The 26,147-nt window shown below is 48.2% G+C and overlaps 2 protein-coding genes across 2 annotated transcripts; both read left to right on the top strand.

The window, feature by feature from the left end:
* Positions 1-12,969: 12,969 nt before the first annotated feature.
* On the top strand, positions 12,970-17,226 carry LOC139469339 (uncharacterized). Its single transcript, XM_071251480.1, has 3 exons — positions 12,970-15,291; positions 15,463-16,617; positions 16,828-17,226. The coding sequence occupies exons 1-3, from the start codon at positions 12,970-12,972 to the stop codon at positions 17,224-17,226; spliced, it is 3,876 nt and encodes a 1,291-aa protein (XP_071107581.1).
* A 2,842-nt stretch (positions 17,227-20,068) lies between these two features.
* On the top strand, positions 20,069-20,680 carry LOC139468310 (uncharacterized). The gene has a single exon (XM_071250198.1). It carries the CDS (start codon positions 20,069-20,071, stop codon positions 20,678-20,680), a length of 612 nt encoding a protein of 203 aa, XP_071106299.1.
* Positions 20,681-26,147: the final 5,467 nt, after the last annotated feature.

The following is a 26,147-nucleotide window of genomic DNA, read 5'->3' as shown; positions in this document are numbered from 1 at the left end:
TAACTAGAGACAATGTCTTATTTTCAAACAGGAACTAATTACTTAGTCCATATCTAGACTGAAGTGGATTCAACACTGTAGAGTACAGTGCCCCTTTTACGATTTTTTAATTTGAAGGGATAGATTTGAATACGTTCGTCGGTGACATTGTCATTGTTTCCAAACATGCCACTGGTGAAACATCATGTGGTATAAAAGGTAAATAATACGTTCATTGACATTTTAAAATGTTTAATCGTTCAGTTAAAAGGCTTAATGTTTAAACGTCATTTGTTTAGATAACGAGCTGTTTTTATCTATCACCTTCCAGTACACTTGTATTAACCCAGTTCGTCCGTCACGGCGAGGTGCAAATGAGAAGGTATCTATAGAAGCAGTCTTGGGTTCAGACGTAGTGGCAAGGAGACGCTAATCGGACATTTACATCAAGCACAGGAATGTCAACTTTGCCTGTGGACTTTACAGTGTTAAACAGGTCGGTGAAGGGTAATGATCTTCAAACACTGTTTATCTGCGCGTCTTACCAATGTTGCGTTCCCTTCCAGATTCCAGAATGCCACAGGTCGGGGTAGCATGATGCGTCAGGCCTCGTTACAAGCGTTTAGTCGGAATCGTCCAATAGACGCTGCTTTTAACAGAGATTTCTTTTGATTATGGGAAAACAAATTGTCGTAAGTATAGGGTTTCTCAAATTAATGTATTATTTATCCATTAACGCTTTGTCAAAAAATTAATTCAAATCGTGTCAAATTAAAATTGACGTTATTTTTATATCAATGATTTTAGTTTTCATTCAAAGATACATTCGGTTTGGAAATTTCACTTACTTAATTTTAACTCAAATACAAATTAATTGTAGGCCTGAAGCGTCAGACTAGACTGGGAAGAGTGCCCTGTGTTTGTGGGTAGAGTCCTGCTAGACTATGTGTGGGGGAAAACATAGGGTCGGTGTTTCTGGGTCACATGATGGGGTGCTAATTATCATGTAGGTATAGGTTCCGGTCGCCAAATAAAACATCTAAGTGACGAACTGGTTTTTTTTCCAAATATGGCCACATCGATGCTATCTTCATGTCTGACAGATGTATTCATTACCATGGGCACCAAATGTCCTCCCCTCCTTTCTGATCGGAGTATTTGTGCAAATGTATGCATATCCTGCTCGGATTGACAAAATCAAAACAGGGAAATCTGGCCAAGAAATTTCACTTAAGCTTAAGTATTGAAATAAGTTAGAAATAAAAGAGACCGGTGGAACTGTCTCAACTGTTTCATATTTAGATTTGTGCAGAAAGATTCAGAGTAACGTGAAATACCCACAAGTCTGTATGACAAGTGGGATGACTTCAACTTTCCAACGTTAAGATCCATCAGCAACATCGTGAAAGGCGGCGCGCTCTTTCTACAAACATTTCAAAGAACGTCATATGTCACTGGCTAAAATCGTTGTTTGACCAGGGTTACAATATGCAAGGCCTCGATGTCTCTTTCAGAACGTTTTATGATAGACATGTGGAGGACATTTCCAAATTTGACGCTTCAGTGAGCAAATTGATTTTCGCTGCAAATTCCTAGTTTGACTTGTACAGAATATTCCCCTGCGTTTTTTTCAGGTGAACAATTGACTTGCCTTTGCGTGTGTTGTGACGAGTGCCACCGACGGGGCAGGATACGTTTACCTTTTCTCGAACACCTGGATTCAACATTATTTTGATAGTTATTCATAAACACGTGTTTATGATATAGTCGGAATCGTGCAATGGACGTACATGGTGATTTCTTTTGATTAAACCATTATGTACCCAAACGCCCATAACCAAAGATTCAAGCCATACCATACCATACCATACCATACCATACCATACCGCACTCACCACAACGCCACGCCACGCCACGCCACGACACGCCACGACACACACACGAAAAACACTCCACACCACATTACACCACACCATGCAATAGTGAGTGAGTGAGTATGGCTTAACGCCGCTTTTAACAGTATTCCAGTTATATCGCGGCGTGTCAGCTTAATGTGGGAGGAAAGCCCGAAGTGATGCAGGTCTCAGACGTTTACCACTTCGGTGAAACCCACGAGCACGGGTATGGTGCTGACAAACCTAGAAATTTAATCGGGGCGAACCGGGATTCGAACCCACAATCATAGGTTTCTGGCGTGCCCAAGGGACGCAACTCTGCACAGCGAATCGCTGCGCCTTAGACGACTGGGCCACCCGTGCCCCCACACCATGCCATAATATACTATATAGCTGTGAACGTGTTTTTAGGGCATGAGTACAGCGTAATATACATGTGTATTTTCTTATAATTATTACTGTTGTTGTTTGTTGTTGATGTTGGTTTTGTTGTTGTTTAAGTATTAAAACAGACATGCAAGGGCACACGCACCGTGTTTATCTATCCAGCTCACATTCCGTTCCAAGCAATACAGCAGGGTTTTTTCTCCATGTCCCTCAACAGTAAAACATAATACACTACAGTAGGACCAACAATATTATCGGTGTCAAACGTGTATTTGAATCCAAAGCGGACAACTTAAGCCCAGACGATATATGGCCTTGAACCAGGGGAGACAAGTGACACCGTGTTTTGCACTTGAGAGACCGATCACATTGAGCAGTGTTTCTTAATGAGGTTTTAACATACAACCAGCAGTGTCCGTGTGCATGCGTGTATACCCACTGATGTTATCACCTACACTGGGCCGCCTCGTTACAATAATACCATCATGAGTCACTGGAGGTGGTTGTCCAGTCATCCGGGTTCTCAGGTTGAAGGTTAGAACCCGGGTCACGGTGCGATGACAAATTTTATCAATTTTACAAATGTGTTATAATTATATTTTTCAAGTACGCTTGCAAGTTCTGCTTAATAGGTTACAGTTATCAAAGGTTACCGGACACGTATAGCCAAAACTGGCATGATAGTAGATCTTCTTCTAAATACCGAATAAACAAATATCTATCTATAAAGTTAAGGTTCTTAGAAATGTAACGGTTTTCCAATGGAATTATCAGTAAAGCTAATCTATACATTGTTACCAGTTACACGAAAACCAGTGTTGTATATATGTTAATTTGTTGTGTAGAATATACCGTGTTCGGAGATGCTATGTATTCACAAAATGCCAACAGTTGAAGTTCATGTTTCATTAAGTTTACATTTAAATATTACTATATGTAACGCATTTGGACATCACGTACAGATGGAGACATGTCGACCTTTAATTAAAGGACTTAGGATAAGATAAACACATGACTGACAGCATGAGCAACAATCCTCGTCAATGTGAAGAGTTACATCCCTTAGTCCCAAGGATCCGGTGATTTTTTGTGGCCTGCGTCACTTTTATATTTTCTTCCCATATTTAGTTGACACGCTATAGTGTAACGTAAATACCTATCCAAACCGTTTATACCAACTCACTCAACTTACAATTCATTGAATGCATGTTACCGTTACACATGAGCAGAGCCTGGAGAAACTGTTATGTACAGTTGTACTGTACACCTGTACAGTGGAGGTGGAACAAGGGATTCTCATCAGTGATCAGCAGCCACACATACACCATACACTGAACACAGCGTACTAACCAGACATGTGACATACCAGTCCATGTCATTCAAGCGCTAGACGCCAAATATGTTAGATGAATTCAGTTAAAAGTCGAAAATGACCCTTTCGCTTAATACAAAACCATACATCTCAAACTTATTTGTCGCCACAATTGTTCCCCCAAAGTTAATAAAAACGACAACTAAATAGTTTTAAACTAAAACAACTGACACAGTTTACAAATGTTACAGCATGTATCCTGTTCATAACACTCGACATAAAACTCTGTGTACACCAGGCAGTTTTGTTTAAGTGTATCGTGTACTTACCAACGGAGAAGCCAAGTAGTTCCAGACTAAGCACGACTGCAAGTGTCCCCAGTATCCTGTACATGATTTCCCTGATGCATACTGTTCCTCCCCCTCTCTCTCTGCCTCACGCTGTTCTTCCCCCTCTCTCTCTCTCTGCCTCTCGCCACGCTACTGGCATGTACGGCTTCACCCTGCCTCGACTGGCCGCAAACTAGACCCTAAACAGGATCTTTCTCCCGTCACCCCACGCCGTGTCTCTCTCTACCTCTCGCCGCCTCACACTTTGTCTATCTCTGCCTCTCACTGCCTCACGCCGTGTCCCTTTCTGCCTCTCGCTGCCTCACAATGTGTCTCTCTGCTTCTCACTGCATCACACTTTGTCTCTCTGCCTCTCACTGCCTCATACTGTGTCTCTCTGTGCCCCTCACCGCCTCACATTGTGTCTCTGTGCCCCTCACCGCCTCACACTGTGTCTCTCTGCGTCTCGCTGCCTCACACTGTGTCTCTCTGCCTCTCACCGCCTCACACTGTCTCTCTCTGCCTCTCTCGCCACCTCACACTCTGTCTCTCTGCCTCTCACCGCCTCACACTGTGTCTCTCTGCCTCTCTCGCCACCTCACATTGTGTCTCTCTGCCTCTCTCGCCGCCTCACACTGTGTCTCTCTGCCTCTCTCGCCACCTCACAGTGTGTCTCTCTGCCTCTCTCGCCACCTCACATTGTGTCTCTCTGCCTCTCGCTGCCTCACAGTGTGTCTCTCTGCCTCTCTCGCCACCTCACATTGTGTCTCTCTGCCTCTCGCCACCTCACTGTGTGTCTCTCTGCCTCTCTCGCCACCTCACACTGTGTCTCTCTGCCTCTCTCGCCACCTCACACTCTGTCTCTCTGCCTCTCTCGCCACCTCACAGTGTGTCTCTCTGCCTCTCGCCACCTCACATTGTGTCTCTCTGCCTCTCGCTGCCTCACAGTGTGTCTCTCTGCCTCTCTCGCCACCTCACATTGTGTCTCTCTGCCTCTCGCCACCTCACTGTGTGTCTCTCTGCCTCTCTCGCCACCTCACATTGTGTCTCTGTGCCCCTCATCGCCTCACACTGTTTCTCTCTGTGCCCCTCACCGCCTCACAATATGTCTCTGTGCCCCTCATCGCGTCATACTGTGTCTCTCCGCGTCTCGCTGCCTCACACTGTGTCTCTCCGCGTCTCGCTGCCTCACACTGTGTCTCTCTGCCTCTCTCGCCGCCAAACACCGAGTCTCTCTCTACCTCTCACCGCCTCACACTGTCTCTCTCTCTCTCTGCCTCTCTCGCCGCCAAACACCGAGTCTCTCTCTACCTCTCTCCGCCTCACACTGTCTCTCTCTCTCTGCCTCTCTCGCCGCCAAACACCGAGTCTCTCTCTACCTCTCTCCGCCTCACACTGTCTCTCTCTCTCTGCCTCTCTCGCCGCAAAACACCGAGTCTCTCTCTACCTCTCTCCGCCTCACATTCTGTCTCTCTGCCTCTCACCGCCTCACACCAAGTCTCTCTCTACCTCTCTCCGCCTCACATTCTGTGTCTCTACCTCTCTCCGCCTCACATTCTGTCTCTCTGCCTCTCACCGCCTCACACCGAGTCTCTCTCTACCTCTCTCCGCCTCACATTCTGTGTCTCTGTGCCCCTCACCGCCTCACAATATGTCTCTGTGCCCCTCATCGTGTCATACTGTGTCTCTCCGCGTCTCGCTGCCTCACACTGTGTCTCTCTGCCTCTCACCGCCTCACACTGTCTCTCTCTGCCTCTCTCGCCGCCAAACACCGAGTCTCTCTCTACCTCTCACCGCCTCACACTGTCTCTCTCTCTCTGCCTCTCTCGCCGCCAAACACCGAGTCTCTCTCTACCTCTCTCCGCCTCACATTCTGTGTCTCTACCTCTCTCGCCGCCAAACACCGAGTCTCTCTCTACCTCTCTCCGCCTCACACTCTGTCTCTCTGCCTCTCTCGCCGCCTCACACTTTGTCTCTGCCTCTCACCGCCTCACACTTTGTCTCTCTCTGCCTCACACCGACACAATATGAGGCGATGAGAGGGAGAGAGACGCGTTGTGAGGCGGTGAGAGGCAGAGAGAGCCACTACGTCTAAACCCAAGACTGCTTCTATAGATACCTTCTCATTTGCACCTCGCCGTGACGGACGAACTGGGTTAATACAAGTGTACTGGAAGGTGATAGATAAAAACAGCTCGTTATCTAAACAAATGACGTTTAAACATTAAAACTTTTAACTGAACGATTAAACATTTTAAAATGTCAATGAACGCATTATTTACTTTTTATACCACATGATGTTTCACCAGTGGCATGTTTGGAAACAATGACACAATGTCACCGACGAACGTATTCAAATCTATCCCTTCAAATTAAAAAATCGTTAAAGGAGCACTGTACTCTACAGTGTTGAATCCAATTCAGTCTAGATATGGACTAAGTCATTAGTTCCTGTTTTAAAATAGGACATTGTCTCTAGTTAATAATGTCATTATTAACTGCTAGACATCACATAATTGGACTAGATAACCAAAGTAGTGTTTGAACGACTTGAATCAAACTACTACATTTCCCCTCGTCTAGTCCCCCTTTAATGCGTCACTAGGCAACCATAGAGCACTTAGATCAATTGAACTGAAACAGTGATGAAAATATTTATTACTCTACAACGCTCATTCTACTAAAATTCAACAATCGGTTCCACAACCTTCAGTGCATATAATGGACAATTATCTATGTTGCTTTTAATACCAATTAAGTGCTTTGAAACAACCTAACATAATTTGGTTCGAAAAAATACAAGAAGAAAACACAATACCGCCAAGCTGTAGAATTTAGTGGGTATTGTTACTTTTATACAGGATCAGACCGAACAAAGAGGAAGGCGACAAATACAACATTGCATTATCATATTACGTCATGCGAACACCTGATTTTCAGTAATCCATTCATATAATTGTTACCGCTATTTTGTATTTCACGCCGAATGGAATCTGTTCCGGTAGATAATCGACACTGGTTATTCTGGAGTTGACGTTATATATGTATAATCATGGAAGGGGTGATGCCGCTGCAGTCCTATTTGACTTCAATACGGTAAATATGACAGAATATACAGAATGTGTCACAGAAGAGTGACATGTGGGAATAACCAGACTACTCTTTCTCTGTCGTAAATGTTTTATATTTACATGTTTGTTTGTTTGTTTGTTTGTTTGTTTGTTGTTTAAAGCCGCACTCAGCAATATTCCAGCTATATTACGGCGGTCTGTAAATAATCGAGTCTGGACCAGACAATCCAATGACTGATATCATGAGCATCGATCCACGCAACTGGGATACGATGACATGCATCAACCAAGTCAGTGAGCCTGACCACCTGATCCCGTTAGTCGCCCCTTACGACAAGCATAGTCGCCTTTTACGGCAAGCATGGGTTACTGAAGACCAATTCTTAACCGTTGGTCATATTTACCTGTAGTTGTGTTAGCAATTTATATCCGAGATTCAACACGAACTCCGTCAATAGACAAACCTACATACTGACGATATTAATAAAACAATACAGCCAAGACATTGACATAGTTTCCAGTCACATACATGAATCTGCTGCTAACCACGTGTCATCTGTGCATGTTCCCCGACCACGTGGTGTCACTCACACTGTGTCTCTGCCTCTCACCGCCTCATACTGTGTCTATCTCTGCCTCTCACCGCCTCACACTGAGTTTGTCTGCCTCACACCGCTTCTCGCTATTTTTCTGCCTCCCGTCGCCTCTTACTATGTCTCTCTGCCTCTCACCGCTTCTCACAATTTCTCTCCCTCTCACCGCCTCACACTGTGTCTCTGCCTCTCACCGCCTCACACTGAGTCTGTCTGCCTCACACCGCCTCACACTTTGTCTCTCTGCCTCTAATTGCCTCTCACTGACTCTCTTTCTCTCATTGCATCACACTGTGTCCCTCCCTTTGCCTCTCTGGCCGCCTCACACCATGTCTCTCTGCCTCTCACCGCCTCTCGCTGTGTCTCTCTGCCTCTCACCGCCTCTCGCTATTTCTCTGCCTCCCATCGCCTCACACAATGTCTCTCTGCCTCTCACCGCCTCTAACTGTGTATCTCTCTGCCTCTCACCGCCTCTCGCTATTTCTCTGCCTCTCACCGCCTCTCGATATTTCCCTGCCTCCCATCGCCTCTCACTGTGTCTCTCTGCCTCTCACCGCCTCTCGCTATTTCTCTGCCTCTCACCGCCTCTCACTGTGTCTCTCTGCCTCTCACCGCCTCTCGCTATTTCTCTGCCTCTCACCGCCTCTCACTGTGTCTCTCTGCCTCTCACCGCCTCTCACTGTGTCTCTGCCTCTCACCGCCTCTCGCTATTTCTCTGCCTCTCACCGCCTCTCACTGTGTCTCTCTGCCTCTCATCGCCTCTCACTGTGTCTCTGCCTCTCATCGCCTCTCGCTATTTCTCTGCCTCTCACCACCTCTCACTGTGTCTCTCTGCCTCTCACCGCCTCTCGCTATTTCTCTGCTTCTCACCGCCTCTCACTGTGTCTCTCTCTGCCTCTCACCGCCTCTCGCTATTTCTCTGCCTCTCACCGCCTCTCACTGTGTCTCTCTCTGCCTCTCACCGCCTCTCGCTATTTCTCTGCCTCTCACCGCCTCTCACTGTGTCTCTCTGCCTCTCACCGCCTCTCGCTATTTCTCTGCCTCTCACCGCCTCTCACTGTGTCTCTCTGCCTCTCACCGCCTCTCGCTATTTCTCTGCCTCTCACCGCCTCTTACTATGTCTCTCTGCCTCTCACCGCTTCTCACAATTTCTCTGCCTCTCACCGCCTCTCACTGTGTCTCTCTGCCTCTCACCGATTCTCGCTATTTCTCTGCCTCTCACCGCCTCTCGCTATTTCTCTGCCTCTCACCGCCTCTCACTATGTCTCTCTGCCTCTCACCGCCTCTCGCTATTTCTCTGCCTCTCACCGCCTCTCACTGTGTCTCTCTGCCTCTCACCGCCTCTCACTGTGTCTCTCTGCCTCACCGCCTCTCACTGTGTCTCTCTGCCTCTCACCGCTTCTCGCTATTTCTCTGCCTCTCACCGCCTCTCACTGTGTCTCTCTCTGCCTCTCACCGCCTCTCGCTATTTCTCTGCCTCCCATCGCCTCTCACTGTGTCTCTCTGCCTCTCACCGCCTCTCGCTATTTCTCTGCCTCCCATCGCCTCTCACTGTGTCTCTCTGCCTATCTTGCCACCTCACACTAATCTCTCTCATGCTATTTCATCTTGACCTCTCTCCCTCAGTTAATAAATTGTGTACTACATTCTGAACGGGACTATTACTATTTGTCCACACAAGGTAAGCTGGACTTTCCTTCGAAGGCAAACACAGATATCCTTTGTTCACAAATGCATATTAACATCATGACTTTATAGCACAGTACAGTCAGCGGAATGTTTACCGTCGCCGTTACCAATCAATATTTTTTTATTCTTTGAAAACCACTTCACTTTTAGACAGCTGAAGGTACTTGTCGAACATTCATTCCATGCGTTGTGTGTAACAAAACAAACGGATATTTATCGCAATGTAATTTCTCAGATACAACACGTACTTCGGAGACATATTTCGCTGGCGCCTTGAGCGGTACATTCAGGTCACGCCCTAATTTTAGGTATTCAAATGTCAGGGAGAACCTCGAAGACAACCCTTTACAAGACATTCGGACAGTTACACAATGTGGAATGGAACCGACATGCCTAATGCTTACACTCATGACGGTTTTTCCATTTTTACTATTAACACGTTTAATGTCGTCGCGGGGATTCCGATTCAGAATAGGTACCACATGGCACTTGTGAATAAGGTGGTTAATACCTGCTATTGCCTCTGGTTTGTCTGTGGGTCCTGGATGCGGCCGTACTGTCACATTGCGGGCTGTGGTTTTCATCCACTCACTCACTCAAAGCGGAAATACTAGTTAGGACATCACTCCTCCCAATGGTATATGGGCGTGTCTAGTAATAATGGCAAATGTGTTGGAGCGGTGGGGTAGCTGTGTGGTTACACCATCCCTTCATCACACCGAACATCATGTTTGTATTTCCAAATTCGTACAGTACCTACATGTAAAGCACAGTAGTAGTTGTGTACCTCTGTATGGAACCCCTCAGGATTATGGAACCACTCAGGATTATGGAACCAAGATGGCGGCACATCCTCTGTGACGTCACTTCCGGTCACGTGACCTGCGCAGTGCATGATGGGACCCTGCGCGTGCACCTCCAAGATGGCGTCGCTTCCGTTTCCGGTGGCGTGCGCCTCCAAGAGGGCGTCGCTTCCGTGTCCGGTGGCGTGCGCTTCCAAGAGGGCGTCGCTTCCGTGTCCGGAGGCGCGCGCCTCCAAAGGGGCGTCGCTTCCGTGTCCGGGGGGGCGCGCGCCTCCAAGAGGGTGGCGCTTCCGTGTCCGGTGGCGCGCGCCTCCAGGGGTGGCGGTGGTGGAGGGAGGGAGGGAGGGTGGTGGTGGTGGTGAAGGGAGGGAGGGAGGGAGGAAAGGAGGAGGAGGAGGAGACGGGTTCATGGTGTGGGTGGGTGAGTGGGAGGGTCGTCAAAGCAAAGGAGGAAAGTTGTCTTTCGGGAGAGATGGGTGGCCCTGAAAAGGGCCGTTTTGATATTTACATGCATGTGCACGCCATGGTGCAAAGGCACGGGTGGACTTTCATTTGACGTCTGACAGGACACCTACCGGTGTGCGTTAACCGACGCACGTAGGTGTCCTTGAGGATGGTCTTACAGTACACACATTGAAATGTTCCATCCCGTGCCCTTGTGCCAAGGGCGTACACAGGCAGACCCCCTTGGCATGTACCGCATTGCCATGGTGGAGGCAATGGCAATGGCGGTACTGCTTCTTTCTTCTCCAACTCCGACCGACACCCTTTGCACAGTGGCAAAGGGTGCACCACTGAGGCTAGCTCCAGATCCCAGTTTTCAGACATTCTTGATTTTTCGAATCAATTTTACAAGTGACACTGATCCATTCGAATCCACTGTTGTTTTATAGGAGAGGTACTGACATCCACCCTCCTGGTTGGTTCGCCAGGCCGCAGCTCCGATTGGTTCGTTCCGGGACCTGGTCAGCACCTCGGTTTTCCAAAACGGACCGACCCCTGTGTTTCTTTTCCATAGGAAATGGATTTTACCATGGGAGAGAAAGCACAACCCCGGTTCGGCCAATCAGAGCCCCACCTGGTCCGAGCGCCGCTTCTGATTGGTCGACAACCCAGGCTTCGGATTGGTCCGTTTTCGATCCGGTTTTTTTCTTCTTGGGTAGTCTTGGTATTTTTTTTGAGGTAGACGGTCGTCTGAATGCTAAAGGAAGGTGGACCTTCATCGGTAGACATGAACGTGGGAATGCGTACGTGATGTACGTGTGTGTCACTCCCATGCCAATCGGAATGTCATGTGTGCGTGTGTGTGTGGGTATGTGTGTGTGTGTGGGTATGTCTTCAAACAGACGTTGACGTTGATGCATAGAATAGCGTGTGGTCAGGCAAAACGTGGTGTCCTGTGTGTGTGTGTCTTCAAATTATTATTATTATGATTATTATTTAAGGATACCGAGGTGTTGACACCCGTGTAAGTCGACAGACGTACTGCAACACGTGTTTTCATGCACACGTGATGTTTGACTCGTGTCTCCATGCACACGTGGTGTACCACGTGTCTCTATTGATATATTTATATTTATATCTATTTATTTTATTTTTTAGACGTGTGCCTCCAAGAGGCCTAGGGGAGGGTGTGGGTTCTTTGTTTTGGATTGTCATTGTTTGGCAAAGCAAAGGTAGAAAGTTGTCTTTTGGGTGAGATGGGTGGCCCTGAAAAGGGCCGTTTTGGGAAAGAAGAAAACTTTTCTGCTGCTGTCCAAGAAGAATCATCATGTCCAATCTTATTGACAAGACAAGGATCGTCGAAGGGGTACTTGCTGTCATCTGGGTATACCATCTGGGTATGTCATCAGGGTGCCCACCGTGGCACCACTTGTAGGGTCCAAAAAAAAAAAGAAAAGTTTGTTGGAAACAGGAAGCGGAAACAGACTGAACCATCCACAACAACAGCAGTAGACAAACGGGAACTTGAACGGGGAACTGGAACGGGAACTTGAACGGGGAACTGGAACGGGAACTTGAACGGGAACGCAGGACACGGGAAACGTCGTCCTCCTAGGCAGCCGGCTCTGCTACGTCATTCGTGTACCTCTGTTTCTCTTCGCAGAGATAGTGTAGTTGTAGTTGCTTCTGGTGTTTCACCAGCCCGGTTAGCTTGAGGTAATCGCAGTCTGGGGACCACTTGTGATGTGCCGCCCAAGGATTGTCGTGGGGTGCCCATTGTCTCAGCCGCACACCACATTGGAAACAGCACACACCATCGGCACCCTGAGTGTAGACAAAGCCCGCATGAGCCATCTCTTCAGCAGTCTGATACATTTGCGTGGGCCACGTCTCAAACGAAGCGAGCCTTCTTTCAAAGCGTAGATAATAGTGCGATGGCGTTTGACTGAGCAGTGACACCGCCTCCTCGGCATGACTCTTACTCCAACATCCACGAGTATCTGTACCATCCATTCCCACATCTTCGCCACGCGTCGTCGTCGTCGTACCACTCTTCTTTGTTTCAGCCATTCTTGATTTTATCACATCAATTTTACAAGTGACACTGACCCATTCGAATCCACTCTTGTTTTATGGGGGAGAACCGGATCGAAATGGGCTGCTTCCTGGTTGGTCCAAAACGCAACGCACCGATTGGTTCGTTTCGGGGCCTGGCCTGCACCTCGGTTTTCCAAAACGGACCGACCCCTGTGTTTCTTTTCCATAGGAAATGGATTTTACCATGGGAGAGAAAGCACAACTCGGGTCGGGTGCTGTGTTCTGATTGGTCGAGGCTGTCTTCTGATTGGTCGACAATCCAGGCTTCGGATTGGTCCGATTTCGATCCTGTTTTGGGGAAGGGTTGTCCATCCATCAGACGTTCAGACCCTCTTAGAGTACAGGCGTTCATCAGACACACATCGCTATCATGACGAGCAACCAAAGTACGCCCTATCGTTTGGAGAGGAAAGATACCACCCGCTCCAGACGGTTAAGAACTGCTAATCATACCTATCGTTTGACTTTCAACCCAGACTACTTGGACACCGTACCACCGGAACGCGTCCCCATGGAACTGCCAGCTTTATTTGACAGGGTGATCGATGACTTTTATGAACAGATGTCAGGTCAGAAGGGAGATCGTATTGGTCTAGGTATCGATCATCCCGCTTTGAACACCCCCATACGGATTCCCTTTCGACGTTTTGAAGATCTCCATGGGCCAGATATTTTGCAGGCCGTGGAAAAAGTCCAACAGTCCAACAAAGACCTGAACATCGATGCCACCATGGATGTGACTTTAGTACACGTCGCAGATCCCGACAGGCTAGGATCGGGCAGTGGTGCTCCCCGGCTGAAAAACGTGATTGGACTCGAAGCTTTTTTAACACGCAAAAGGTGCATCGTACGGATCAAGAACGAAGATCAATCCTGTTTGGCACGGGCCCTGGTGGTGGCACAGCATTATGCCCACAAACCCCATCCTCTGACCCCAGCATGGAAAGCCCAGTTAGTGAGACTGACGAGAACGAATCGCGTCGACGTTCAAGGCCTACGGGCACGGGCCTTGTTTCGACGCCTTGGCCTGCCTGAAGGTCCCTGTCGGGGGCTGGACGACCTCGCACGCGTGGGACGGGCCTTGACCCTCCTGCATTATCAACTGAAAGTCTACAGTCAAGAGGTGGGTCAGAGACTGTTGTACAAGTGTGATGAGGCTCCACCCCACGCCACGGTGCTGCATCTATACCATCATGATCAGCACTACGATGTCATCACTTCCATGTCCGCTTTTTACGGGTCTGTCCATTACTGCGAACGCTGCGACAAACGTTACGACCATCCCGAAAAACATCCCTGCACCAAGGAATACCGCTGTCACCGCTGCTTCTACTCTAGCTATTGCGGACCCCAGGAAGAGCTCGGGATCCCTTGCTTGACATGTCAAGGTTGGTTCCCCAATCCAACGTGTTACACCCGACATCTCCAGTCACCGTCAGAGGGAAAACCCAGCGCCTGTCAATCGATTCACAGGTGTCCGAACTGTTTTCAGCTGGTCCGCGTCTTGGAGACCCCCATGGTTCACCACGAGTGCTTCGACGAAGAACATCCCTGCTTGGTGTGCCGAGAACCCATGACCCCAGACCATCGCTGTTACATGACGCCTCTCCGTGAAGAAAACGAGGTGGAGGAGGAGGAGGAGGGGGAGGGGGAGGGGGAGGGGGAGGTGGGAGAGGAAACGGAGAAGGAGGGGGAAGAGGAACAACATCACGTACGAGACGACGTCCAATACGTCTTCTACGATTTTGAATGCATGCAAGACAAGGGGGAACACATTCCAAATTTGTGCGTGGTGCAACTAGGATGTGGACGATGCATCAGTGAAGTGAGCAAGAACTTGTGCGAACACTGTCCATGGAGAGAAGAAGGGTATGGTCCCAGCCGTGAGATCGTGTTTCGAGGGCCCACCACGCGACATGATGTGTGTGTGTGGTTGACCACGTTGTGTGAAATACCCAAGAAGAAGCCCAACCCGGAGGAAGAGGAGGACAGCACACGCAAGGGCACAACAGCCCCCCTGGGGAAAAAAAGAAAACGGGATGGCACCCCCTCAAGAAAGGACGCTACCAAACGTCAACGGCATGCATCACCCCAGCAGGAGGCGGAGGAGACGGAAGAGGTGGAGGAGGTGGAAGAGGTCATGGAAGTGAAGAATACAAAGAACAAGAACACCTCCTGTCATACAGTCCCGAAGGAGGATCGCATTTATGTGATGGCCCACAATGCACGATCCTATGATTTACACTTAATCCTGAAGGGCCTGTCCCCCCTCCTGGTGACACTCCCCACCAAGATTCGACATGGCCAACAAATTTTGCAGATGACCCTGGGACGGCTGTGTTTCGAAGACAGCTTAAATTTCATCCCTTACCCCCTGAAAGCTTTTCCCAAGAGCTTTGGGCTGAAAGAAACGAAGAAAGGGTACTTTCCACACTTTTTCAATACGAGAGTCAACCAAACCTACAGAGGTCCCTATCCACCAGCCGTCACGTACGATCCCGATGGCATGTCTCCCGCGGAACGCTCAGCCTTCCTCCAGTGGCATACCCAAAAAGTGCAAGAAGGAACCTTGTTCGACTTACAAGAAGAACTTTTAGCTTACTGCCAGAGCGATGTGGACATTTTGAGACGGGGATGCGCCGACTTCCGACAGAACGCCATCCACTCGGTGGGCATGGATCCCTTTGTGGAAGTGATGACAGCTGCTGCGTTCACCATGAAATCCTTCCGAAAACACGACCTGAAACCCAATACCATCGCCATTCTTCCACCTCAAGGCTACCAACCCAAGAGAAACTATTCCCAGGCCTGTATGCACTGGCTCCACTCTCTGATGGAAAGGGACCCCCATCTGCACCTCCAGCACGCCAGGAATGGTGGTGAAAAAGAGTTCACCTGTGGAGAGGGCCAACATCGGTACAGCGTGGATGGGTACGATCCAGCGACAGGCACCGTCTACGAATTCCTGGGCTGTTTCTGGCATGGGTGCAAGACCTGTCACAAGACCCGACGTGGAGAACCACATCCCGTCCTGGGCACGTCGTTGGGAGCCCGTTACAATGACACCCACTACCGCTTGAGTCTCTTGAGTCAACACCCTGAGGTGAAACGGGTCGTCGCCCTGTGGGAGCACGAATTTACGAAAATGCAACGGGAGGACTCCGCTCTACGTGCTTTCTTGCAGGGACCCCACTGTCGTCACGTCCCCGGACCGCTCAACCCTCGCGACGCCTTCTATGGAGGACGCACCAATGCCACGCGATTATGCTACGAAGCCCAAGAAGGTGAAACCATCAAGTACATCGATATTTGTTCCCTTTATCCCTACATTTGTAAGACCGGAGCGTTTCCCACGGGACACCCGACCCTTCTCCATCAACCCCCTGTGGACACGTTGTTTGAACTGAAAGGCCTGATCCAATGCCGTGTCCTACCCCCGAAACGACTCTATCATCCGCTACTGCCTTACAGATCGGGTGGCAAACTGCTCTGTCCTTTGTGTCGTACGTGTGCCGATACCCGGTCAGACTCCCCCTGCGAGCACACGGACGAAGAGAGGTCATGGGTGGGGACGTACGCCACCGTAGAACTCCAGGAAGCCGTGAAGAAGTATGACTACCGGGTGCTTCAGATCTACGACGTTTGGCATTTTGACACCTTTGCACAGCATGACCCCGACACCCAGCAAGTGGGACTCTTTGACACTTACATCGATCGACATTTCAAGGAGAAGCTCGAAGCCAGCGGATACCCCGAAGGATGTACGGATCACGACGCTTACATCCAGGAGATCTACGACAAAGAAGGCATTCGGTTGGACAAGGACCGCATCGAAAAAAATCCAGGACGCCGCACGATTGCCAAGATGCAACTGAATTCGCTCTGGGGCAAGTTTGGGCAACGGGTAGACTACAGTCAGAACGTCTATATGAACGATCCTGCACAGTACTTTGCCTTGTGGAGGGATGACCGCAATACCATCGAGGATGTGACCGTTGTCAACGAACACATGGTGGAAGTGACCTATACCCAGCAGAAAGAATTCCAAACCCCTCATTCTCATTTCAATGTCGCCATCGCTGCTTGGGTCACCGCCCAAGCACGTCTCAAGCTGTACGAGACCCTTGCCCTGGTGGGCCGCAGGGTCTTGTACTTTGACACGGACAGCGTCATTTACATTCATCGACCCCACGACGCGAATCCAGAGCTGGGTCATTCGTTGGGTGAGTTTACGGATGAACTGGACGGAAACACCATCAAGACGTTTGTGTCAGGAGGTCCCAAAAACTATGGCTATGAGTTAATGAACCCCAGACCCGATGGAACGCGCACGACCTGCAAAGTGCGAGGGTTCACTTTGAATTACCGAAACCAACGCCATCTCAACTTTGACACCATGAAAGGACTGATACTGGGACAACGGTCTGGGAAAGAGGAGGAGAAAATCAGTTTGGATTACCCTCATCAGATCATTCGAAAAGGACCTCGGCACGAAAACGCACTCGTGACCCGTCCCACCCGAAAAGACTATCGTACCGTGTACGACAAGCGACGTGTGGTCTACGACGACACCACAGGCCTACCTGTAGACACGCTCCCCTTTGGGTACAGAGACGACTTTCTATAATTTTTTGCATGACAAGGGGATCGAAACTGAATCGACATGAACCCCGACAGAAAAAAAAAAAACGGATCGAAATCGGACCAATCCGAAGCCTGGGTTGTCGACCAATCAGAGACCGTGCTCGAGCCATGGTGGGCTCTGATTGGTCGAACCGAGGTTGTGCTTTCTCTCTCACGCTACAAGCCTAACCCTATGGAAAAGAAACACAAGGGTCGGTCCAGTTTGGAAAAATGGAGACTCAGACCAGACACCGGAACGGACCAATCAGAAAGCAGGACCTCCGTGGCTTTTAATACGCCCGATGCTCTCCGGTCATCACTTTTCACTGAACGGACCAAGCAACCACATCGTCCCCCTCTGATTGATGTTCCTCACGTTGTGTTGGTTGTTGGCGTTTTATCTGGAAGAAACACGTGTTTGGAGAGAGTACCATCAAGTGTTGACGCACCTCCGTGAAGACTTGGAAAGAAACAACAACGAACAGAACATCCGGACAACATCATGTCGAAACGGTTGAATGACAAGACACGAAGCGACATGAGTGGCCAAGGAAGCAGTGGAGATGGGAACGGTGACATGACTGCTGAACTGTGGGGTGAAGTGTACGACTTGCTGTGTTTAAAGATGAAGACCGACGACGCGTACGCCAAGTTACGTGCGAAGGGCGACAACCTGATGTGCGAACAGATACGTTCAAAGATGAGGAAGCTGCTTGAGGCTTCTTGGTCACCAGCATCCCTGGAAGATGTTCATGTCTACTCCTCAGGTACGCCCCTGGTTTGCGACGATGATGAAGATGATGATGATGTTGATGACAACGACGTTGACCTGGATCCTTATGGAGAAGCTCAACTCACTCCCCTACAACGCGGATGTCATATTTGCCGACACAACAACATGTTAAGATACATCAGTTGCAACAGCGGGCAAGTGATGTGTCATACCTGTGGTCTGGAGCTCATAGACTGTACTTGTAGTATGTTGACCTATGACCGCATAATGACACATGATGACATGCCTATCACATCTGCTGAGGATCACATCTTATGGTGATCCTCCTCTTCACTCGAAGAACTTGTCAACACGTAAGCTGCAACCGTGATCAAGTGATGTGTCATGTCTGTTTCAGGGAGACCATAGACTGTACGTGTTGAACGGATGGACCTCTCACAGGGTTGAGGGAGGACCACCTCTTATGGGCTTGAAGATGGAAGAGGAAAACGTTGTCGCGTTATTGTTGTTGTTGTGGTTGTGGTTGTTGTAGGGACATGCAAAGCACTCCCTCCTCCATTGACTTTTCGTATTTCCATTGTATCTGGTTGTGATTGGTTTTTTCATGATTAAACAGTGATTGATTGAACTGACTCTTTGTGTCTTGATTGATCTCAACTCCAATAGAGTGCCGAACCGAGGGTAGAGGTTGAGTTGAGATGTCGTTGACGTTGTCTGTCCGTCCGTCTGTCTGTCTGTCTGTCTGTGCATCTGTCATGTCAGTGCACACCCAAGTGTAAAATTAAAATAAAAATAGATAAAAGAGAAAGGCCATGCTTGAAAGATCAGCTGCCTGGTGTCGGTCATTCCAGTACGCATCGATCCCCACACCCCTTCTCCGTGTACCATGTCATGTCATGGATCATGTCACGGATCATGCCGTGTGTCCGTCAACCCAAACACAGGATGACGTCACGTGATGAGGTGGAGGAGGTGGAAGCTAAGGTCATGACCTTCCGTGGAAGGGAGTAGGGTGGAGAGTTTCATAAAAGCAGGCGAACCCTCAGACCTTCTTTCAGTGAAGTCACCGTCATCATGGAGCAAAGACGTTCTATGAATGCCATGTCATCCTCCCGAGATGTCGTCACCGATTCCGAGTGGGTGTCTGAAAAGGCGAGAGAACAAGAAGCGAGAAAACGTTCCCTCTTTAGGGACGACACGTGGCGACTCAGTGACATTCTGGAGGGACCTTTTCCTTCTTACACCCTGTGTCATCCTTCTCATCCTCACTATGATTCATTTCAAGAACGTCTGAGATCTTTTAAAACGTGGCCTCAACAGATGACCCAGACCCCGTATGACATGGCCATGGCTGGCTATTTCTATCCAGGACAAGGTGACTGTGTGACCTGTTATTGCTGCGGTGTGGCACTCCGCCAATGGGAAGCCACAGACCAACCCTGGAAAGAACATCTGAAGCACGCCAAAGTGCCCTGCGAATACTTGTGTGTGTTTTGTCCTGATGGAGAAGTGAACGAAAAATACAGACGTTTGGTGTCCCAAGAAGCACGGAAGAGAAGAGTCGAGTGTCTTGTTCACCCCAAGTGACAACGTTTCTTTTTTCAAAGTGTACAGACGTTCATACCCCCCAGTGTTCACAAAAGTCACAGGGACGGCCCCCTCATCCTGTGACTTTTTGTTTTGTGGTGTTGGTTCATGTGAGCGAGGGGATTAAATTTTTTAAAAACTCATAGTCGTGTTCTGTGGTCTGTAGGATGAAGAAAAACAAAACAGGATCGAAATGCACACCCCGATTAAAAAAAAAAAAAACGGATCGAAATCGGACCAATCCGAAGCCTGGGTTGTCGACCAATCAGAGACCGTGCTCGGGTCATGCGGGACTCTGAATGGTCGAACCGGGGTTGTGCTTTCTCTCCCATGGTAAAATCCATTTCGTATGGAAAAGAAACACAGGGGTCGGTCCGTTTTGGAAAACCGAGGTGCAGACCAGGCCCCGAAACGAACCAATCGGGGTAGCGGCCTGGGGAACCAATCAGGAGGGTGGGTGTCAGTGACTCTCCTATAAAAAACAAAACAAGAGCGAAGCCACTCACACACACACACACTGCATTCTATGAAACCCATCATGCCAGCTCGATACAGTTGTATGAAGTGCCAGACCGACAGTCACAGTTACCTGTACTGCCCTGAAGTGACATGCCTCGAGTGTAGCACTCAAGGTCACCGTCACTATGTCTGTCCGAAGATGAACAGTCAAGAGAAGCAGGAGAATCGGAACCTGGGTCCCTGTTACAACTGTGAAGCCATGGGTCATTTCGCTGCAGATTGCCCAGAACCCAGTCGAAAGAAGACTTCCCATCGCCTGGACCACTGTTACAACTGTCAAGCCCTGGGTCATTTCGCTGCAGATTGCCCAGAACCCAGTCGAAAGAAAACGTCAGCAACACCGTCCACGTCGACACCCGTGACACCCGTGGCACCCGTGACACCCGTGACACCCGTGACACAAGTGGTTCATCTCATCGAAGACGTGCACGTCGATGTCCTCGACCTAAAAGAATGCCTCGCACAACTCCGGGCAGACATCACACCTCTTGTAGAGAAAAGAAAACGGGCCAGAAGCCTCTCAAGAAAGCACGCTTCAAAGCGCCGACGACACCTTCAGTCCGAGGATGAGATGGAAGTAGAGGATGAAGAAGAGAGATCATCTGAACAAAGTGACTAACGCATGGGGCCATGCTACCCCACTGTTTTTTACCAGTGTCCCATCGTTTGCAGTTTTTCCAGTGTTCCAGTGTTCCTGACGTTTCCTGTCGTTTCCAGTTTCCAGTTTCCAGTTTGTTTTCCAACGGCCCTTTTCAGGGCCACCCATCTCTCCCGAAAGACAACTTTCCTCCTTTGCTTTGACGACCCTCCCACTCACCCACCCACACCATGAACCCGTCTCCTCCTCCTCCTCCTTTCCTCCCTCCCTCCCTCCCTTCACCACCACCACCACCCTCCCTCCCTCCCTCCACCACCGCCACCCCTGGAGGCGCGCGCCACCGGACACGGAAGCGCCACCCTCTTGGAGGCGCGCACCCCCCGGACACGGAAGCGACGCCCTCTTGGAGGCGCGCGCCTCCGGACACGGAAGCGACGCCCTCTTGGAAGCGCACGCCACCGGACACGGAAGCGACGCCCTCTTGGAGGCGCACGCCACCGGAAACGGAAGCGACGCCATCTTGGAGGCGCACGCGCAGGGTCCCATCATGCACTGCGCAGGTCACGTGACCGGAAGTGACGTCACAGAGGATGTGCCGCCATCTTGGTTCCATAATCCTGAGTGGTTCCATAATCCTGAGGGGTTCCATACAGAGGTACACAACTACTCACAGTTTTGGTGTAACCCGCAGTTATATTCCTGGAATAATGCTACAACCGGCGTACTCACTCCACTCACTCTCACATAAGTGTGCGTTTATGCGCGCGCGCGCGCGCGTGCTTGTGTGTGTGTGTGTGTGTGTGTGTGTGTGTGTGTGTGTGTGTGTGTGTGTGTGTGCGTGCGCGCGCGCGTGCGTGCGTGCGTGCGTGCGTGCGCGTGCGTGCGTGCGTGCGTGCGTGCGTGCGTGCGTGCGTGTGTGTCAAGAAGATAGTCAAGTCCAGACCAGACAATCCTGTGATCTATATTGTGAACAAAGATTGCGCCGTCCTGGTACGGACATCCACTACAACCAAGTCATCACATCAAGTCTGACCATCCAATGCATTGAGCCACCTCTTACGACCAGCATAGGTTGCTAGGGCCTAGTAACTCGAAATGCATACATGAGGTTGACATAAACCATCAAAAATGGAAATAAAACGGAATTTTACAAATCAAACAAATGACTTATGACCAGTCATCCTCAAGCAGTGTTTCATCCAAACAGGAAGGTGAGATTCAGAACATTTGGGACGCAGATTTCCAATATATCATGAAAAATAATAACCCCAATGAACGAAGGGAACTCTCAAGTTGAACTGAAGTATTTGACAGCATTAAAGTGATAATTTCAGGCGAGTAGGAAGGATCATGTACCGTCTATTTATTAATAGTGTCTATATTCTCCCCAGGTGTGTTTACAATGAAGTTCTAATATTTAACTAATGAGTATATTGTTACATATTTACACATACAATATGTATTTCAATGGGGAATGTCAGATAGGTATATGGCAAATATGGTGAAGAACTTACAATTTATGCCCTTTGATGAATATATGCTCACCGCCAAAAGAAATGCGAACCATAGAAACATATAGAGAAGTATGTACGTTAAGAATAGATGTTTCCAATGTTACAAAATTAACAATGAGTCAAGTGTTACCACAATGTCTTTATTCTTATCACGATGTGCCGCACGTGATTTCCAAACTTTAGACGCTAATCCTGCGCGAGAAAAATGGTGCATCTCGAGTCATGGATCTATGACGTCCCATGTGATGCGTTCATAAGCGTCAGTTCACACAACATAACAGTATGTTCGTTTGTGCATCGAACCAACCTAAAATCTCTTGGATATGAGTAATTCTTCATATATCAACCAACATGTATGGTAAATTTTCGGTAAATATATATGTATGGTAAATTTTCGGTAAATATATATATATATATATATATATATATATATATATATATATATATATATATATATATAAAGTTTGTTCATGGACAGTGCTGTCCATGCTGAATTAAATGTGATGTTAATATAGTTGTACACTGGCTGATGATCTATAAACCGAAAGTAAACACACCTTGCCTTCGATTACAGTGAAATGCACACTACTATTTACAAAATGAAACTGCAATTCTCTTCTTTCCTATCATATTTAAAAATAAGAAGCCTACCCGTGAAAATCCGGGTTAGAATAGGTCTTCATCAACCCATGCTTATCGTAAAGGGCGACAAACGGGATCGGGTGGTCAGGCTCGCAGAATTTGTTGACGAATTGGTTGCAGATCATCGTATCCCAATAGAGTTGATCGATGCTCATGATGTCAATCACTGGATTGTCTGATCCAGACTCGATTATTTACAGACCGCTGGAATATTGCTGAGTGCGGCGTTAAACAACAAACAAACAAACAAAAATGACTAACGGGATCGGGTGGTCAGGCTCGCTGTCTTGGGTGATTCACGTCATCGTCATCGTATCCCAATTACTGCTCGTGATGTCAATCACTGGATTGTCTAGTCCAGACTCGATTAACTTCTTTGAGGGAGTTGGAGTACCAAGTAAGGATAAGATATATGGATGAACAACTTCTTTTTTTACAATTAGGAGCGACGTTATAGTGTAGGTTCTTACACTTGCTTGATAACGGTGTTAGAACCTACACCAAAACGTCGCTCCTAATTGTAATAAAGAAGTTGTTTATCTATATATCCTATCCTTACCCAGGCTCGATTATTACACACCGCCGTCGTAGATCGGGAATATTGCTGCATGTGGCGTAATAACAAACAAAAATGCTGTAAGTTGTGTTTGTCTGAATGTGTGGATTGTTGGTCTGATCCGGTACCATGTCTGTAATTGTTTGGTAAATATTAGATGTAAATTGATGTAAATGACATGATGAATATTGATCTGTAAATAAATTATAAAAGTATATGAGTAAATAATTCATTTGGTTGATAATGTATATTGTCATACAAAGTCACAAATAGGGCAGTGGTGACCCAGTCGTGTCATGCGCAATTGAGTTGTGTCCGTTAGACGTCGTCATCTGTGTTCTGTGAACGCTAAGCAACACTGCATCTGTGCTCCAAGGTTGGCCAAAGTGGATATTGTCTCTGGGATTCCTGCCAAGTGAAGCTGGCACGCTGTTATATAACTGATCCCCGTGAAGATCCGGGTGAGAAATGATCTCCAGCATCCCGTGCTTGTCTTGAGAGACGACTTACGGGATTGGGCGGTCAGGTACGCCAGCTTGTGTGATGCTTGTCATCGTATCTCCATTGCGTAGATCAATGCGCATGATGTCAATCACTGGGTTGTGTGGTCCAGACTCGATTATTTACATATCGCAGTAATCCTACAGCTGAAATATTGCTGAGTGCCGCTCTAAACGTCAAACAAACAAATTATAAAACTAAAATAACGTTCTCTACACGTCAAGGTAGAACCTAGCTAAATGCGTGTCATCTAAACCGACGACGTCAATCGTTGCTCGTGGTATGGTTTGGACAGATCGACACTCGATTTGTTTACAGACGCCATGATATAGCTGTAATACAAAACAACATTCAATCCTCAATTGAGCAGCCGCGCAGACACATGTCCTAACGATACAACCTATAAGTAAATAACGATACATGCACACTCTGCGGTCTTCACTGGTCCCACGCTGACTGCCAAGCATTTCACTGATATAGTCTGGTTCCGCGGTCTCTGTGCGGAATTGGGTATAGCCAGTTTCATGCCTTTCTATTGGTGGCCACGGGTGTCCCAGTCGCAATTCGCTGTGCAGAGCTGCGTCCCGCGGGGTACCACACGCAAATGAACGTTAGTTTGGATGCACGTCGCTACGTGACGTTAAACCTCAGCACTTCACCCCTCCATATCGGACAATACACCTATGTGATCACCCCGGAGCGTCCAAGGACGAAACTGTTGTGTACTGGAATGCGTGGTGTGGACACAGTTAGTGAAGCGGACATAAAATATTGAAAACTGTATCCTAAGCAAATGCTTCATCTTCACAGCCCTCCTCCTCAAACCATATTGGATATTCTGTCTTGCTGTCAACCCATTTCTAGTATAAAGTCGACAGATAAACGAGTTCCATATGTGTATCACCCAAAACCTACTCCCGATTTCCTTAGAATCAGTTAGTTCAACGCTGTCAGATATTTTCTGTACGCTTCACTCAGTCGGAGTCCGTTGTCATTGATGGGGCGTTGTGTTCGTGACAACTCGTATCATTCCGGGACAACCCGAATAGTTACGGAAAGAGTGAATTTGAAAAGGGGTTTAACGTCGGGTCCAAGATTATTGCACTAATATAGCGACATGCATGCACGTGTTGAATTGGTGTGGGTGGGTGTAGGTGTGTGTGGCTGCTCGCACCAGTCCGGACTGATGCCGATTTATAGTGCTAGCTCACTGAGATACCATGTCGCAGTTTAACATGAATACCCCACTCAGACACAGTATACTGACTCCGATCCGACCAGTCCTTGTTTTAGCCCCTGAATGCCGAGCGGAAGACAGGTAACAACAATAACCATCTTTTAATGTCTTTTGGTATGACGCGGCCGGGGATCGAACCCCGGACCTTCCGCTCGCCGGGCATTCACTCTACCACTTGACCATGGGGGCGGAAGGAAACGGGTGAAGAAGAAGGATGACTGATGCTGCGGATCTTCTTGTCCGCAATGTCAATGGTCAGCACAACTTTCTCTCCACAAAAATTCTCTCCTAATGGGCACTAAGCTCTGGTACATTGGCATTCCCAACGTGTATGGCTCAAGTCATAGAAACATCACTTTTCCAATAGTCAGCTTCCCTTCATGTCAGGCAATATTCCAGCAGCTCCAGCCTTGGTGTCTACAGTTCACAACGTTTGAGGTACACTCGAGCATGCTCTTTCTACAAACATTTCAAAGAGCGTCATACGACTCTTGCTCAATTGATCAGGGTTAGAATTTATAAGGCCCCAGTAAAATGTATGGAAGACATGTGGGGGAACTTTCCAAATTCGAGGCTTCGGGGACCAAAATGATGTCATATGCGGGCGGAATCGTACCAAGGACCCTGCTCTTCTTATGGTTATTGAAATGATTTTGCGCTTTAAGTTCCTCATCTACGGAACTACGTTTTGTGATCTTGAGTGAGTGAGTTAGAATGGTTTTACGCCGCTTTTAGCAATATTCCATCAATATCACGGCGGGGGACACCAGAAATCGGCTTCACACATTGTACCCATGTCGGGAATCGAACCCGGGTCTTCGGCGTTACGAGCAAACGTTTTTACCACGAGGCTACCCGACCGCCCCTTATGATCTTAGACCACGTTGTACTTAACACAAAGAGAGAACGTCTCAGTTCCACACAAGACACTAATTAAAACAAATACCCTGAAAATAGGTACCTGGGGTCCGGTTCACAAAGCGATCGTAGTGCAACGAGTTGTTGGTCTATGTTTAAGTGTAGGTTATGCGATAGCTC

This window comes from Haliotis cracherodii, unplaced genomic scaffold, assembly GCF_022045235.1.
Source record: "Haliotis cracherodii isolate W230 unplaced genomic scaffold, xgHalCrac1.p SCAF_2, whole genome shotgun sequence".
NCBI classification, from domain to species: domain Eukaryota; kingdom Metazoa; phylum Mollusca; class Gastropoda; order Lepetellida; family Haliotidae; genus Haliotis; species Haliotis cracherodii.
The sequence above is the reverse complement of the archived record's forward strand: the minus strand, read 5'-3'. Positions and strand labels throughout refer to the sequence as shown.

What these genes read in the sequence shown, in the direction of transcription:
- LOC139469339 (XM_071251480.1), top strand. Translation starts at nt 12,970, where the DNA reads ATGACGAGCAACCAAAGTACGCCCTATCGTTTGGAGAGGAAAGATACC. An exon ending in GCATGGATCCCTTTGTGGAA is followed by an intron (nt 15,292 to 15,462) that starts GTGATGACAGCT and finishes CTGCACCTCCAG; the next exon opens with CACGCCAGGAATGGTGGTGA. An exon ending in TCAACGAACACATGGTGGAA is followed by an intron (nt 16,618 to 16,827) that starts GTGACCTATACC and finishes TCGTTGGGTGAG; the next exon opens with TTTACGGATGAACTGGACGG.
- LOC139468310 (XM_071250198.1), top strand. Translation starts at nt 20,069, where the DNA reads ATGAAACCCATCATGCCAGCTCGATACAGTTGTATGAAGTGCCAGACC.